The 18,494-nt window shown below is 43.2% G+C and overlaps 1 protein-coding gene across 7 annotated transcripts in view; it reads right to left on the bottom strand.

Moving 5' to 3' along the window:
- Nucleotides 1-18,494, bottom strand: part of LOC147013648 (roquin-1-like) — a 176,870-nt gene that overhangs the window by 45,530 nt on the left and 112,846 nt on the right. For 5 of the 7 annotated variants that reach the window (XR_015051404.1, XM_085855722.1, XM_085855720.1 and 2 more), the window contains 4 exons: nt 14,666-14,798; nt 14,365-14,483; nt 14,202-14,273; nt 9,338-9,450 (listed from right to left, as the gene is read on the bottom strand). Coding sequence is in view for 6 of the 7 variants with exons in the window: in XM_085855722.1 (XP_085711848.1) it covers nt 9,338-9,450; nt 14,202-14,273; nt 14,365-14,483; nt 14,666-14,798 (437 nt within the window). In the remaining variant the exon portion in view is untranslated. The remainder of the gene's footprint in view (nt 1-9,337; nt 9,451-14,201; nt 14,274-14,364; nt 14,484-14,665; nt 14,799-18,494) is intronic. The other 2 variants (XM_085855723.1, XM_085855725.1) reach the window with 1 other exon arrangement.

Here is an 18,494-nt window from a genome sequence, read left to right as displayed (position 1 = left end):
AAACATCCAAAACATTCGATTTTTGATGGTTTGGTACAGAATCATCGTAGAAACTTCTGGTTTGCGTCGCTACCGTCTCCAGAGACAGCTTTTATTAGACAAGGTCAGAGGTCAAGTTGACGATTTCGTAAGTACCAGTCTATGACTGCTTGTTTGTTTGTTTGTAGGCACGATAACTCGAGAACGGAAGAAGCTACCAATGTCATATCACACCACGTGATTCAGGAGGGTGATGGCTAGCGCTGATTACATTTTGGTCAAAATTGGTCAAAGGTCAAGGTCACAGTGATGTCAAACATTCAATTTATGATGGTTTGGGACAGAATCATCGTAGAAACTTCTGGTTTGCGTCGCTACCTTCTCTTGAGACAGCTTTTATGAGACAAGGTCAGAGGTCAAGTTAACGATTTCGTAAGTAACAGTTTATGACTGCTTGTTACTTACAAAATCTAAAGATTTCGTAAGTATATTGATGCCTTCCGTTTCTGTTTGTTTGTTTGTAGGCACAATAACTCGAGAACGGAAGAAGCTACCAATGTCAAATTACACCAGGTGATTCAGGAGGCTGATGGCTAGTGCTGATTAGATTTTGGTCAAAATCGGTCAAAGGTCAAGGTCACAGTGAGGTCAAACATACAAAAAATGATAACTCGAGAACGGGAGAAGCTTCCAATGTCAAATTACACCACGTGATTCAGGAGGGTGATGGCTCGTGCTAATTAGATTTTGGTCAAAATCGGTCAAAGGTCAAGGTCACGGTGAGGTCAAATATTCAATTTTTAATGGTTTGGTACAGATAACTCAAGAACGGAAGAAGCTACCAATGTCAAATTACACTACGTGATTCAGGAGGCTGATGGCTAGTGCTGATTAGATTTTGGTCAAAATCGGTCAAAGGTCAAGGTCACAGTGATGTCAAACATCCAAAACATTCGATTTTTGATGGTTTGGTACAGAATCATCGTAGAAACTTCTGGTTTGTGTCGCTACCTTCTCAAGAGACAGCTTTTATTAGACAAGGTCAGAGGTCAAGTTGACGATTTCGTAAGTACCAGTCTATGACTGCTTGTTTGTTTGTTTGTTTGTTTGTAGGGACGATAACTCGAGAACGGAAGAAGCTACCAATGTCAAATTACACCACGTGATTCAGGAGCGTGATGGCTAGTGCTGATTAGATTTTGGTCAAAATCGGTCAAAGGTCAAGGTCACAGTGAGGTCAAACATAATTCCGTAAATTCACGTGGAGAAATGGAGTATTTTTGCTTCGCTCGACGTTACGAGTTCATTTTAACTTCGATTTTAATTTCGTCTTCGGTTTTTGCGATCGCTTAGGACGCTTAAAACTCGCTTGTCGAAATTCTGGTAAAAATCGGATGTTTTGGAGACGTTTTAAGATTGTATAAAAAATATTTCACTCAACGCGCCACGGGTCGTCCCATGATGCAGTGCGCTCGAGCAGACGCGTCGTTGAGTTACGTTAAGGTATAATTGCGTGGAGAAATGGAGATTTTTGCTTCGCTCGACGTTACGATTTTTGATGGTTTGATACAGAATCATCGCAGAAACTTCTGGTTTGCGTCGCTACCTTCTCTAGAGACAGCTTTTATTAGACAAGGTCAGAGGTCAAGTTGACGATTTCGTAAGTACCAGTCTATGACTGCTTGTTTGTTTGTTTGTTTGTAGGCACGATAACTCGAGAACGGAAGAAGCTACCAATGTCAAATTACACCACGTGATTCAGAAGGGTGATGGCTAGCGGTGATTAGATTTTGGTCAAAATCGGTCAAAGGTCAAGGTCGCAGTGAGGTCAAACATAATTCCGTAAATTCATGTGGAGAAATGGAGTATTTTTGCTTCGCTCGATGTTACGAGTTCGTTTTAACTCCGATTTTAATTTTGTCTTCGGTTTTTGCGATCGCTTCGGATGCTTAAAACTCAGTTGTCGAAATTCTGGTAAAAATCGGAGGTTTTGGAGACGTTTTAAGATTGCATAAAAAATATTTCACTTGCCGCGTCACAGCTCGTCACGTGGTACAGCGCGCTCGAGCAGAGGCGTCGTTGATCACGTAAAGGTTTTCCGTGTGCGCGCTGACGGTCTTTTCGATAAAGATGGTGTTTAAAAGTCCTTTTTTATCCCAATAAAGGTTATCGTCGCATGCCTGACTCGCTAAGCTGTCGGATTATGTAAAGATTGTTGGTGGATGGCCGAATATTACGGTTTTGGGACTGATAAAATAATATTAAATAATTGCGTGGAGAAATGGAGATTTTTGCTTCGCTCAACGTTACGAGTTCGTTTTAACTTCGATTTTAATTTTGTCTTCGGTTTTTGCGATCGCTTAGGACGCTTAAAACTCGGTTGTCGAAATTCTGGTAAAATCGGAGGTTTTGGAGACGTTTTAAGATTGCATAAAAAATATTTCACTTGCCGCGTCACAGCTCGTCACGTGGTACAGCGCGCACGAGCAGAGGCGTCGTTGATCACGTAAAGGTTTTCCGTGTGCGCGCTGACGTGTTTTCGATAAAGATGGTGTTTAAAAGTCATTTTTTATCCCAATAAAGGTTATCGTCGCATGCCTGACTCACTAAGCCGTCGGATTATGAAAAGATTGTTGGTGGATGGCCAAATATTACGGTTTTGTGACTTTGATAAAATAATATAAAATAATTGCGTGGAGAAATGGAGATTTTTGCTTCAGTTGACGTTACGATTTTTGATGGTTTGGTCCAGAATCATCGTAGAAACTTCTGGTTTGCGTCGCTACCTTCTCTCGAGACAGCTTTTATTAGACAACGTCAGAGGTCAAGTTGACGATTTTGTAAGTACCAGTCTATGACTGCTTGTTTGTTACTTCAGAAATCTAAAGATTTCGTAAGTATATTGATGCCTTCCGTTTCTGTTTGTTTGTTTGTTTGTTTGTTTGTCGGCACGATAACTCGAGAACGGATGAAGCTACCAATGTCAAATTACACCACGGGATTCAGGAGGGTGGTGGCGAGCGCTGATTAGATTTTGGTCAAAATCGGTCAAAGGTCAAGGTCACAGTGAGGTCAAACATCCAAAACATTCGATTTTTGATGGTTTGGAATCATCTTAGAAACTTCTGGTTTGCGTCGCTACGTTCTCTCGAGACAGCTTTTATTAGACAAGGTCAGTGGTCAAGTTGACGATTTCGTAAGTACCAGTCTATGACTGCTTGTTTGTTTGTTTGTTTGTAGGCACGATAACTCGAGAACGGAAGAAGCTACCAATGTCAAATTACACCACGTGATTCAGGAGGGTGATGGCTCGTGCTGATTAGGTTTTGGTCCAAATCGGTCAAAGGTCAAGGTCAAAGTGAGGTCAAACATTCGATTTTTGATGGTTTGGTGCAGAATCATTGTAGAAACTTCTGGTTTGCGTCGCTACGTTCTCTCGAGACAGCTTTTATTAGACAAGGTTAGTGGTCAAGTTGACGATTTCGTCAGTACCAGTCTATGACTGCTTGTTTGTTTGTTTGTGAACAGTATTACGGAAAAACTCCTGGACGGATTTCGACGAAACTTGGTGTTGGGATTAGGTATGGTCCAAGGATCATGCCATTAGATTTTGGACTTAGTCGAAAGTCCAATATGGCCGCTATGGCGGCAATTTTGAAAAAATATTTGAATTTTTGTTTTTGCATTTCTCCATGTTTTAAGTGATTTCCAACCAAAACAAAAAATAATTTGTTGGAGGAAAAAAAACATTTGCAACTTTTTTTGAAAAAAATTTATTTTATTTGAAAAATATTTGAATTTTTTTTTTTGCATTTCTGCATGTTTTAAGTGATTTCCAACCCCAAAAAAATTTTAGAGGGGAAAAAAAAAAATTTGCACCTTATTTTTCAAAAAAATTTCGATTTTTTTTTTTTGGACATTTCTACATGTGCATCGATCTAGTTCAGTCGAGTCTGATCCGTTTTGACCTACAATGAATAGGATATCAGGTTCACTTAAGTGACCCAGCAGTATTGGCGGTGGAGGTTTTGCACTCTACCGAGTGCTCCCCCTCTAGTGTCTCTTGTTTTAATCAAGTTAATGTGCCAACTGAGGTTATTCTTGTATTTGTGTTTCATAATTGAGAGATTTGTCAGTTTTAGAACTGCAACCATGAGAGGAAACATGAAACTTTTCACAAAGCATTGGGTGAACTCGTCATACTTTGCTTGTCACACATCATTGGAAGTTTGTGCCATCATTATCAATGGAAGTTTAAACACGTTTGCATCATTTATTTGGACTTGCATGCATGTCCTTCAATATCATGGAAAATATTTTTGTTCTCATGCTCACATTATTGTTACATTTTATTTTTATCCTATTTTTCAATCATATAAGTGGTGCTGACACTGAAAATCCAAAAGGGTTGTAACGTTTGCTATATCTCGATTATTATAATCATGAGAGGTAGATTTAGTACCTCTGTGAGATATTTGACGGAAACATCAGCGATATTGAACAGCCGATGCTTCAACCGTGATGATCATACACACTGAGGAGTAGGCCGATTTAGCGCGCGCACGCACGCACGCACAGACGCACGCACGCACGCACAGACGCGCGCGCGCGCGCGCGCACACACACACACACACACACACACACACACACACACACACACACACACACACACACACACACACACACACACACTAAAATAAACTACTAAACGTAGGTTGCCCGGTCATAAAGATGACGATGCTCATCAGGTCAGTTGATTGACTCGAGCTTCCCAGATTATATATCTTTCTTGCGGTATTTGTGGGAAACTTACACAGAGCAATTTTTTCTGAGAGATTGATACATCCCCAGGCACAACAACTTGACATTCTTCTCATCTAAATTGTCAATTTTTTTTGTTTGAATTTTTTTTCTAACTCCACGTTACTCTGATGTGGACACAAAATGGCGTCCATGCATTACAGATCTTGAAAAACTGAGCATGCCATTGCCTCAACTCTCTCTATATGGCTCTGTGTCCAAGGAGATGGTCCCAACCTCTTGTATGAGATTTAGTACCTCAAACAAATGTTGAGAGAAGAGCAACAGCATGTCCAGAGTTGAGTGGCTGGGATGGAATTGAAACTCATGATATATAATCCACTTGGATGAACAATGGGTGATGGGAAGAGGGTGGGGGCAGGGGGGGAGTGGAGAGGAAGACACAGGGGCCAATAAGCTGTATACAAGCTCAACACAAGTAAGGTTCTGATTTGTCTGCCCCCCCCCACCCCGACCCCGAGGTATCTGTGGGGTGCACACAGTCCACCAGTAACCCTCTTATGGTGAAAATCCCAAAAATCCAGAATCACTACACACCTCCATTCATTTGTTCCTATTTTTCCCACCTGTGGAACCAACTTCCACACTCTCTTCAATCTCATTCTTCCCAACAGGTTTTCAAGACAGCTGTTCATCACTAGCTCAGATCACCTCCAATCCGAAACCATGATCTTTTCTTCACCCCGTAAGCCCCCATCTCACCTCCGAAATTTTGCATTTGTTTCCATGTTGTCCACCCATTGCATTCTCCCCTACCTCTCATCGTTACTGGCATGCCTGGTTTGTCCGCCTCTGTATATTTTCTCCCTTTTTTTTTTTTTTTTGTATACCTTGGTCGAGGCTCGTATGAGAGCTAACACACAACTCACAGCAAGGAGGCATGAGACAAGAGGGGCGGGAGTGGAAGGGACAAAACAGTGGGGAACAGACACATTAGGTGAACTGTGGAAGGGAGAGGGATGGGGATGGGACGGGGAACATGGCGAAGAGAAGATGGACATTTCAGGGACTTTCAGGAAGGAAAGTAGGAGAAATGAAGGAAGTGGGCTTGGGTGGATTATCGGGGGTAGAAAAGATCGAGGATTTGGATGGGGGAAGATAAAAGGTGGTGGTGAATAGCTGTTTTGAAAGCCTGGAGGGAAGAATGGGAAAGAATAGAGTGAGGAAGTTTATTCCAAAGGCGGGAAAAAAGAGGAATGAAAGAGTGAAGATGAGCAGTGATTCGTGATTTTGGTAGTTTTACCAGAAGGGGGTTGTTGGCGGACCTTGAGCGCCCTGTGGAAATGTGGTGGGGACAAATCGCAGAGAGAGCAGGGGGGCAAGGCTGGAGAGGAGTCGGTAGAAGACAGAAAGACCACGGACCAACCTGCGGTGATTGAGTGAGAGGCCCAAAGACTCAGCTTCATTGCGGGAGATGCCGATGATCTTAAATGCCCTGGTTTCGACAGCGTGAAGCCGAGAAAGGTGGGAGGCAGGAGCACCAGCCCAGAGGGGAGAGCAGTACTCCATCAGGCTACGGATAAAAGCTTTGTAAGTGGTCAGGAGCTCAAGAGGGCCGAGGAAGGACTTAGCACGACGGAGGATTCCCAGTCGGCGACTGGCTTTTGAGGCGAGGTTGGAAATGTGACTTTCCCAGGAAAGGTCATGGCAGATAGTGAGACCTAGAAGCTTGAAACAAAAGACTTCTTCCAGAGGATTGTTGAGAAAGTGGATGAGGGGTTTTGTAAACGGTCCTTTCGAAGAGACATAGTGAGAGTGTGAGATTTGTCTGGATTGAAAGACATGTTCCACGTGTTGGACCAGTTTGTGATTTTATCCAGATCTGCAGTGAGTGAAGAAGCTGCTGCTTGCCGGTCTGAGGGATGACAGATGGTACGGCAGAGGGTGGAGTCGTCGGCAAAGAGAAATAGAGGATTTTCCAGAGAGTCCGAGAGATCATTGATGAAAACCAGAAAAAGAACAGGGCCCAGAACGCTACCTTGAGGAACTCCAGCCTGCACAGGAAGAGGGGATGAAAGAACTCCATTTAGGGCCACACGTTGACTGCGACGGGAGAGGAAGTCTGCGAGCCATGAGTGGAGATGGCCTTGACCCTCTGTGTTAGCATTTCCCCCTTCTCTTTCTGGTCTTCCTTCTGCTATGTTCCGTCCTGATCCGTTCTGTGTTTGAGCTCTCCCACAAGCTTTGAATCTGCATACAAATAAAAATAATAATCCGGAAGCATGACATGTTTCGAGATGAAGTGCCATCTTGCTGGAACCGCATCTAATTCATCCTATTGTTTTTAACATAAACAACGAATCACCACGTTATCATCAAAATCAAAATGGCCATTCCAAAAACATTAAAACACAAGAGAGTTCATAGAACCCGACACCCCGTGCAGTGTTCAATTATTACAGGAGGGCCTTGCCATTTGTGTGGGGTTTCAATTGTGAAAATCCCCGTGAACCACAAATTCACAAACTTCGGGGGTAATGGGGAAAATGGGGTTCGGGACTTCAAGTTTAAAACTCTCCAAACTGTACCCTTCATTAACATGTTTGTGCATTGCTTTTGTGATGTTTATTTTCATGAATAAAAGAGTTATTAAGAAAATGGAATAACCTATTATGCTATTGTTATGATGATTATTATTATTATCATTACATAATATGCAGTCTACGGCTGCTGGTTACATCATTGCTGGGAGTGCGGCTGTGCTGCTGATGCAGCGCCCCCGTTTCCAGTAAGCTGGTACTCATTTTGCCGACCGATGAAGGATGACAGGCTGAATCAACCCACCTGGTGTTATTTCACGAGTAAAAAAAAAAAACAAGGGCTCAAACTCAACAGCCAAAGATCTTAAGACAGCCACCTTAACTGTGAAGCCAACACCAGGCTTACTTTCCTGTGTTAAGAAGAGAAAATAAAGTTTATTTTCTTGAGTTATTAAGATCGTGAAACTTGCCTTTAATAATAATGATGATAAACTCGATCCAATAATGCCATGGTTAAATAAATATATTAATTCCAGGTTTTACCGCCATTTTCCCAGCAGCTATTACATCACCTTATCAAATATGTTACATCCGATATTCGTACCTGATGAATGTGTCCATTATCACATCCTTAAAAAGTAAGTTTCATGTTTGGAATGACTTTCAATTTTGTTTAACTGCTGGACAGGCAGACAATGTAAAAATATCTCACTCCTCTCTGCACATGTGCGGCAAAGACGATTTCTGAGCCAAGACTAGAAGGTCACTTGGTAGAGCACATACCTCCACCCTGTAACATCTGATCCATGAGAACATACCAAGCCCAATAGATTTTTGAAATATCGTGCGATATATCGTTTTCGCCCTATCTCTCAATGGTGAAGAATCACTTTAAAAATTCTCGTAGTCGGAGCTGGATCTTCACCAAAATCAAATCAATTCATTCTTGTCACACACCGAACCTGTCCACAAAATTTTATCCGGATCTGCCCACAACTTTTTAAGAAATCCTGCACACAAACAAACAAGCAGTCATAGGCTGGTACTTACGAAATCGTCAACTTGACCTCTGACCTTGTCTAATAAAAGCTATCTCGAGAGAAGGTGGCGACGCAAACCAGAAGTTTCTACGATGATTCTGTACCAAACCATCATAAATCGAATGTTTGACCTCACTGTGACCTTGACCTTTGACTGATTTTGACCAAAATCTAATCAGCGCTAGCCATCACCCTCCTGAATCATGTGGTCTAATTTGACATTGGTAGCTTCTTCTGTTCTCGAGTTATCATTTTTTGGATGTTTGACCTCACTGTGACCTTGTCCTTTGACCGATTTTGACCAAAATCTAATCAGCGCTAGCCATCACCCTCCTGAATCACGTGGTGTAATTTGACATTGGTAGCTTCTTCCGTTCTCGAGTTATCGTGCCAACAAACAAACACACACACAAACACACACAAAAACAAACAAACACACAAACAGATGATGGAAGTCATCAATATACTTACGAAATCTTTAGATTTCGTAAGTAACAAACAGACAGAAAGGGGTGAAACCTTTGGTGGCGGAGGTAATAAGGTCAAACGAAAGACTCGTATTCATATCCATGTTCTGATTCCCGTTCATAATTATATAACACTCAATTGAAATAAGTTGTTTCTCGATCATAAACTGATAAGACAGACAAACATGAATCAATCGCTTAACTCCGCTTCTTGCTTCGCATGCGTGGGGTAATAAGTGAAAGGCCTATTGAGAGAGTAGGATTGCAGAAGTGAAAATGACAGAGGGTGGGTAGTCAGGAGAAGCCATGGTCACAATTGCAAAAGTTGTTCTCGAGTGAAAATGCGACCAAAATAAATCACAACCGAACCTTTGAAGTCCTCAGAAGTGGCACCGTTGGTGCACAGAAAAAGAAACTCAAACACGATGATGGAATTTTGGGCAAAACAAATTTGGATCCTTCAAGTCATTTAAAGAGCACTCGCACAGGATATTTTGTAAATCCCTAATTTAAAATGACTCGATACAATCTCCTTCCCCTTCCTCCTCACCTCTCAAGCTCATCTTGTGAATGTGCAAAGGTACAGCTAGCTCCACGCGGACAGCCTCCCTGCTGGGTGTAGTCACGGCACATGCTCGTCTTGTACTTGCTGTTTTGCAGAGGCTAAAATGGAAAATATAATGACAAATTAAAACTTCAATACTCAGCTAAAAATAATGATGTACATTCGTGTAAACACAACCAAGTGGATTGGAGTCTGGTTTCACGAAGCTACACTCCCTGTTCACTTGTGTATTAAGCAATAAGAGTTTCATAAATTCCCAGGCCACGATAGATAATCTTAAGACTGTTGTAGCAGCATTGCAGTGTTCTTCGCAATCACAACTGATTTCCTGACGCAACCTTGACAGTACACTAGGCTTTATAATCCAATATGGATGAATAACAACCACAGATGGCTGCTTTATTCTGTGTGTAACCAATGCACCAATGCATTGCAACAAGGAAGAACAATCAGAGATTGCAGACCCTCACCAGGACTTGTTTTGTGTGGTGCAATTTGTGTGCCAAATAAATGGAAGGATGTACGAAATGAAAGATCGTTGATTGCAAATGAAGTCCATATGGTCTCCTTGTAAATGTGGAAAGGTCAAATGGTCTGAAGGTCTAAAGGTTTAAAGGTTTACAGATAGAAATATTGAAAGGTCGGAAAAGGCCAAAATGGTTGAAATAGTTTCGAGATTATAATTTAAAGTCAAAAGGGTTGGAATTGCCTGAAGGCGTCTAAAGGTTCTTAAACAGTCTAAAAAAGGTCGAAAGGTCAAAGAGGTCTACAGAGGATTAAAAGGTCTGAAAGGTGTAAAGGTCTAAAAGATAGAAAGGAGTATAAGGGTCTTCAGGGTTCTAACGAGTCTAAAATGATCTCAAGGTTCTTAGAAATCTAAGGGTTCTAAAGGGTGTAATGGGGTCTAAAGTGTCTTACGGGTCCTCTGGGGCTTTTGGCTCCTCGGGGTCTTTTGTATCCTCTGGGTCCTCTGTGTCTTTTCGTTCTATGGGATATTTTGGGTCCTTTCGGTGTTTTGGATCCTCGAGGTCTTTTGGGGCCTCAGGATCTTATGGAGTCCTTGGAGTATTTTGGGTCCTCATTTTTTTGGGTCCTCTTTTGGGTCCTCATCTAGAGGGTCTAAGGGGTATCAAAGGGTCAAATGTAATTCGTACACATACTCACGTTCTGTGTGGACAAACACCACTCATCGACCGATGTTGACCTATTGGGGTATGTTGACCTCAAAAATAATTGGTAGTTGAATTCAATGACGAAATGTGAAAATCATTACATTTCAAGTCAATCGGATGAAAACTGACAATTTTAGAAATTCGGCCTATGATGACCTTTTGACCTCAGTTGACCTCAAAAAGTATTCGTGGTTGAATTCGGTGAGCTTGGATGAAAACAATGTTCGAATTCCAAGTGAATAAGATAAAAATTGAGGGATTTTAGAAATTACGCAGAAGTTGTTGACCTTTGGTCTACGTTGAGCTTTTGGCTGACGTTGACCTAAAAAACGAAGTGGTGGTTGAATTCATTGAGCTAATGTGAAAATCCTGTTCAAATTTCAATTCAATCAGATGGAAATTGACAATTTTAGAAATTTGGCCCAAGTTGACCTCACGTCGAAAATTGACTCCTCCCATGCTCTTCCAGTCAAAGAAGCTGCATAAAGCAACCAAGAAAGGCTGCCAAGGTAAGCCCCTTTGCCATTTCAAACCCTTCCCAGAGTTCCTCCACAGCTGTAAAGACATTCACAAATTGCACAAACATGACAATCCCAATGTCACTCACCCCCTCAGCTGCCGGACCGGTTTCATCGCTTATTGGTGAATCATTAACGAGAGCGAAAACAGAAATGCACACCAACGAGGCTCTCAAGCATGTACCACGTGCAAATGTCGAAAGCAGTAAATATATAAACAATAAAGAGAGACCAACCTACATCACTCACCTCTGAATGGAGGGAATAACTAATCAGCTAATCAGGGAATAACTAATTTCAAACCTCGCCCCCAAAGCCAGTCGCCGACTGGGAATCCTCCGTCGTGAAAAGTCCTTCCTCGCCCACCTGAGCTCCTGATCACTTACAAAGCTTTCGTCCGCAGCCTGATGGAGTACTGCTCTTTTCTCTGGGCTGGTGCTCCTGCCTCCCACCTTTCTTGGCTTCACGCTGTGGAAACCAAGGCATTTCGGATCATTGGCATCTCCCGCGATTAGGCTGTCTTTGGGCCTCTCACTCTCTCACCGCAGGTTGGTCGGTGGTCTTTCTGTCTTCTACCGTCTCCTCTCCAGCCTCGCCCCCTGCTCTCTCTGCGATTTGTCCCCACCACATTTCCGCAGGGCGCTCAAGGTCCGCCAACAACCCCCTTCTGGTAAAACTACCAAAATCAGGAATCACTGCTCACCACACTCTTTCATTCCTCTTTTTTCCCCGCATTTGGAATAAACTCCCTCACTCTATTCAATCCCATTCTTCCCTCCAGGCCTTCAAAACAGCTGTTCACCACCACCTCTTATCATCCCCCATCCAAATCCCCAATATTTTCTGCCCCCGATAATCCACCCAAGCCCACCTCCTTCAAATTCCCTGGTTTCCTCCCTGAAAGTCCCTGTAATGTCCATCTTGTATTCCCCATGTTCCCCGCCCCATCCCTCTCCCTTCCACAGATTTCCAAATGTCTCTGTTCTCCACTGTTTTGTCCTCCCCACTCCCACCCCCTCTTGTCTCATGCTCCCCTTGCTGTGTGTTGTGTGTTAACTCTCACACGAGCCTCGACAAGGTATACAAAAAAAAAAAAAAGCTCTCACCAAATCAATTAAACACAGGTGGCTCGGATTATATAAATAAATCTACTCCTCCCATGCTCTTCTGACTGCTTTTGACATTTGCCCGTACTCCATGCTTGGGAGCCTCATTGATGTGCATTTCTGTATTTGTTTTTCATTAAGTTTTTATTTTATTATTTTGATTCACTTTCTAGCCCTTTTTTCATTAAGTTTTTACCACCGACATAGTTACCTCCACCATCGAAGGTGGGCAGAGGTTGTTTTCATCATGTCTGTCTGTCTGTCTGTCTGTCTGTGAAAAGGATATGTCAAAAAGTTGTGGATGGATTCGGCCAAAATCTGGTGCACAGCTTGGGTATGTGAGAAGGATGAAATGCTTAGATTTTGGTGAAGATCCGAAACAGGATCCGGCTCTGAGAATTTCTTAAGTGATTCTTCATCATTGAGAGATAGGGCCAAAAATGATAAATTGTTGTGGTGCCGGGTTCGGGGGTGGGGAACGACCGCTAGATAGAGCAGTTGGGCCGTCTCCCCCCCCCCCCACCAAACACCCGGAATTGAAGGTCGTCACTCCGGATAACTCCGAAGTCGACGGGTCGCTTAATGGACCATGGACGCCAATATTTAGACCGCACGGTTAGGGTCTTTTTGTCTGATTCCAATTTACCTAATTAGCAACACGGTCTAGCAACCGGGGAAGCCACACCCTTGGCCGGCTTTGTCCCAACCGAGTCGCTGTTGCCGACTCGGATCCGGCGTAACCAAGCGGGAATTACCAAAGCTGCGCTGGCCCAAATAACAATTTAAGGCACAATCGGCATCCCTAATTCGCATGCCTGAACCATACTGGGTCAATGAAAGAAAACACAGACAACGAACTGGAACATTTAACAGTTATTTATTTACAAGGGGCAATAGGGAGAGAAACACAGAGCAGACTTAATCACAAATATAAATGCAGGCAAATGTACAATGGCAATCACTTAACAGTTTTACTTACAAGACTGGCCAGAGACGAACACACACACCCAAAAAGAACTGGCGCCAACTGGCCTTTATCCGGACCCTCCAGCCGTGGAGGATAGGCAAGCTGGGGGTTAGAGTTTGGTCGGGTACCTGGCCACCTCGTGCGGTTTTACCGACTAACACTTGTGGAGCTTGGAGTCCGTGGAAGGGAACGGAGATCCCCAGCTCGAGCGCTCCAACACAACCCACCACGGTGGGACTCGAACCCACGAACCAGAATCCAACGAGCACAGCCAGGATCCTACGAACGACCCGGCCAGCCACGAATGATGACCGACAACCAGGAGAGCCCAGCAGACCAGAAGCAAGGAACGACCTCCAAGGAACCAAGGAACCAAGGAACCCCCCCCGGGAAACAGCTCGCAATCCTTCTTATCCCTCCCCAGTGGGGGGATCCGCTCTCAGGTAACTCGCCTCCGAATTGGACAGGGCGTTTTTGGGTGTCGTGGTGGCCAGCCGCGATTGGAGGAGGGGCGTGTTGGCGTCTTCCCCCGAGATAGGCTCTTTTGCCTTCCCCATTGTCGACACTGGGGAGACATTCTTTTTTGATGGGGCGGAGTCAGAGCTCCGAGGTGAGGGGGCTCCGCCCACGTCCGTAGTCAGAAACACGTGCGTTATGGTGCCGTGGTGTGAAGTGAAAGTTGGGCGGGTGAAGCGCTTGTTCGCCCGCAGAGTGGGAGGAGTGGAGTGAGGGTTTTGTTGGCGTTGGTAGATTTAAAGATGTAAAAAAACCTGACTAAGAAAGAAACCCGCAGCGCACACATGAAATTAACCCATTAGACATAGGGGAGGGATTCTAACTATCCACATATACTTAACGAGATACCTGAACTATGGGACTGCTGACTGTCTGTGTGCAAAAGGCTTCCAAATTCGTAACAATATCACACGATATCTTAAAAAGCTATGAACGGATTCGGACGAATCTTGGTGGACATGTTGGGAATGTGACGGACGAATTGATTTGAATTTGGTGAAGATCCGAATCCGAATCCGAATCTGGATACGAGAAAAATGATGTATAGTTGTGGATGGGTTATGACAAAACCTGGTGGATGAGTTGGTGGGGTGACGAGAACAAGCAGGTTCGATTTTTTTCATGTCCAGATCCAAATCCAGCCTATCAGTGGGATACAAAACATAAACCATTCAGCCTGGCAGAGGTACACGCTCTACCAAATGCAGTTCTAGTTACAACAAGAATTTATTACCTGAGCCTGCTCAAAGCCTTTCTTGCTGTAGTTCTGGATGAAGTCTACAAGGCCTTGGACAACCTTCTTTATGGCCACCAGAACAGCCTCTAGTGGTTCCCATTCTGGGGCTGCAGCATCTACACATCCCACAGAAAACAGGAGACAAAATTCACCAAACAGGGCTGGGGAAAAAAAGAAAAACTATGTCTTATAAGGAACCAAAAGGATGTCTTCAGCAGAACCAAAATAATGTCTTATGTGGAACCAAAGGAAAGGCTTATGAGGAAGAAAATAAAGCTATCTCGTTTTCATTCCACACCTGGACTGGGATCAATGTTTGCCAGGAGCTCCAGGTGAGGCCGGAGGCAGGTAAGGTTTGCTGGATCTCCAGTTCTTTGTAGAGCAATGGTCAACTCTTGAACTGACTGTGCAAATGAAGCAGGGGTCTGAAGCTGAGACAGAATAATGAGGAAAAAGAAACATTACTTCAGATGAACTGGAAGTAATTATGTGCATGAAATAATGAGGACATATATTCTAAAATAAATCCAAATGATTTTATTTATTTTTTAAATAAACAAAGACACTAATGGAACCACTGTAAGCAGCTTGACGATTATGACTCGAAGCAGCCCATACCCAACATCTGGCGATGCGCACATGCGGGTGTGATACAATGGCCCAGCCATCCTGTTCCACTAATTTTCAAATAAATACAATAAAGACAGACTTGCAATGGAGTCATTGAAGGGGTCTGCGACTAAAAGTGCAAACACCACCATCGTTAAGAGAGGGAGACGACTTCCCAATGCTTCCCAAACTTCCCAAACACTAACAGCGAGTGTTTCTAGTAAGGAAAATTAAGCACTTTAAAATGTCTTTCAAGCAAGGAAGAGGTATTTATTAGATGAAGATGCAGTTTTGGAGATATTGCGAAAGGGGGGGGGGGGTAGGAATGGAGAACAGGAAGTACATGAAGAATAAGACTATGGAAAAAACGTTCCTCGGTTTGATTTCTCTTTTTGAAGAGAGGAGGGGAAATAGGATGAGCTTGAGGAGGTAGAAAGTACAATATATATAAATAAAACAATACAGTATATAAATGCAAGTTGCCTGACTATGTCTGACGAGGTAAACTTCGTAACCACAGCAGGTACAATTCTGAATGATATCTCATTGAAGAGCTCTTGGGTCGGACAGTGCATGGGTTGGTTTAAATATTACGATATTCACACAATTGAGTAATGTGCATTTTTTTGCACACACTGGTGGTGTATAATCTCAGTCACTGGTTCGCATACAAATCAGAAGTAAGAAATATAAATATATATATATATATATATAAATATATATATATATATATATATATATATATATATATATATATATATATATATATTCAGGGTGTCCCCAAAAAAATACAACTTTTCATCTGCAAAGAGGATGGTCATAACATATATTTTTTAAAAAAGATATACGGCTGGATAGAAAGCTGAAAGGTTGAAGTTTATTGTACGAATGTCAAAATTGCCACCAAAATTTAAATCTTGGTATAGAATCGTCGTTTTCTTTTAGACCACATGTTCGATGAAGGCTCCACGTTGTCCGATCACTGCCTGCAAACGCGTTGTCATGTTCTCCATCACTTTGGGAAACGTTTCCTGAGGACTGTTCTGGATTTCTCGGTGGATGTTTTCCTTCAGCTGAACAAGAGTTTGAGGCCTAGGGTTTCCATAGATCCTGTCCTTGAGATACCCCCACAAGAAGAAGTCTGGAGGAGTAAGGTCAGGGGAATACGGTGGCCACTCAACGTCTTCGTAGAGGGAGATAAAGCGGCCCTCAAAATGTTGGTTGAGAAAACGCCTTGTTTCCCTGGCTGTATGGGGCGGTGTCCCATCCTGTTGGAACCACTGGGTTCTCATGTGGATCAGGTTGTTTCTCCTATGGGCCTGAGTACGTAGCTCAGGCAGATAGAATTCCTGAATCATTTCGTGATAGTTCCTCTGGTTTATCGTGCAAGTGCGTCCCTGGTCATCTTCAAAAAGTATGGAAAAAAAAATAAAAAAGTATCCCATACCAACCAACCGCCACCCACATGGTGACTGAGAACAGATCGAGGCACCAGTTCAGTTGATGCATTACCAGAATTTTCAGTTCCCCAGTACCGAAAGTTTTGCTTGTTTACCTCCCCGGATAAGTGAGCATGGCATTCGTCCGTCATGTGAAGTTTTTTGAGGAAGTCTGCATCTTCCTCCAACTTTCCTGAGAACCAATTTGCAAAATCTAGTCGTTTGCGTTTCTGTTGATGAGTAAGCACCGTTTCCGTTTGAATTTTGTATGGAAAGGCGAGAATGTCTTGGCGAAGGATCCTCTGAACGGTGCTCTTATGAATGTTTGTCTCGGCAGAAAGTCGTTGAATCGATTTTTTTGGACTCTGAACGACCGCCTGTCTCACCATTTCCACATTTTCTTCACTTCGACCTGTCCTCTTCCAACCACTGTGACCCTTGTTAAGGTCACAGATGGTTCCCACATTGGTAAACTTTGCGATGGTGCACTTTATTGTCCGAAAGTTTGGTGCATGGGTGCAAGTGGATACCAAAATGCCTCGAGTTAAGACGTTGCACCTGTATGACACTTTTCGTCTGGTGCCAAAGTTCAACAATTTTTGTCTGTTGTTGTACGGTTTTTTGTCTGTACATTTTTCTGACGCTTGCTTGGTATCAAAATAAACTTCAGTGTCTCTGCAACAAGAAATGAAGCATTAGTGACAAAATTACTGCTTTTTTAGGATCAAACGAAGCATTTTAAAAGTTGTATATTTTTTTGGGACACCCGATATATATCCACAAATTATTCAGTGGATTCCGTCCAATGTCTAATATTGTCAAGTTCAGTCACATTCCATCAAACATTCAGTCAATTTCATTTTTGTCGATTTACTTCACTGAGAAACCTCAGCAGTCTTGACAGTTAATGATTATTATGTGAACTTGGAGTTGGGATTGGGGAGGAGGGTGGGGGGGGTTGAGGATTTGAAGATGAAAGGGGGAGTGGAGTACAGAGATTTGGAGTGGGGGGCAGAAAAGGGACAGGGTTGGGAAAGGGGGTTGAGGCTTGGGGGGGGGGCTTGAGGACTTGGGGTTGGGGGGAGGTGGTTGAGGACTTGAAGAAGAAAGGGGGAGGAGAGGAGAGGAGAACAGCGACGCGCTGTTCTGGCACATGCTCCCATACCTGACCTGACCCTGAGAGGACAGAGAGTTGGGATGGGGGCAGAGAAAGGACAGACATCTGGGAAAGGGGGTTTGAAGACTTGGGGTGGGGGAGGGGGCTTCAACATTTGGGGTTGGGAGGGGTGGGGGTTGAGGACTTGAAGTCACATTTTTACATTACGCAGCATTTCCACGGGTCCTTGCCTGCTATTATGATATAAAAGGACATTCCTGGCAAACTCCCTAAATCTTCCACACTCATATCATTTTCATGGCGACTATCCAAGGAGGAGGCGTTGAAAAACACGAAAACACATTTTATAAATATTGCACAAGAACGGACGATTCAATATGGAAAATTGGATGGAAATAAACAGCAACACGGGGACGAAGATTTAACGGAAAAACACAAGGAATTTGTTTGGAAAACCGCTTTAATGAGGTGGAAGCAGCAGCTGAAGATTCAACCAACACAAGATAATGGCCAAAGTTTAGCAAAAAGTAACTTTTAAAGGCGATGACTGAGAGACTATTGAATCACCTACAAGTGTCCCAGACATCTATGATGCCACATGAACGACACGTGTCCCAGACATATGATACCAAGTGAACCACACATGGTGCAGACATATAACACCTAAACTGTTAATCCGATGTTAACCACAAGTGTCAATCCCAGATGTATGATATGTAAGCAGCAAGTATCGCAGAAATATGATACCATGTGAATGACGTCCCAAAAAAGGTGAAACTCCACGCGTAATGAACCTTCCCATAAGCATGTGGAAAGCCTTTACAGTTTACATTGATGTTTGCTCTCCATTTGTTCATGCAGTTCTTCCACTCCGACACAAACCCTTCCGCCGTATGAGAAGCATGATGTGCCCTTCCAACGACAACCCTTCAGAGTGAAATGTTACTGTATGTCCATTTTTC

Source organism: Eptatretus burgeri, chromosome 14 (genome assembly GCF_056783735.1).
Source record: "Eptatretus burgeri isolate ZD-2024b chromosome 14, Ebu_testis_v1, whole genome shotgun sequence".
Taxonomy (NCBI): Eukaryota; Metazoa; Chordata; class Myxini; order Myxiniformes; family Myxinidae; genus Eptatretus; species Eptatretus burgeri.
The sequence above is the reverse complement of the archived record's forward strand: the minus strand, read 5'-3'. Positions and strand labels throughout refer to the sequence as shown.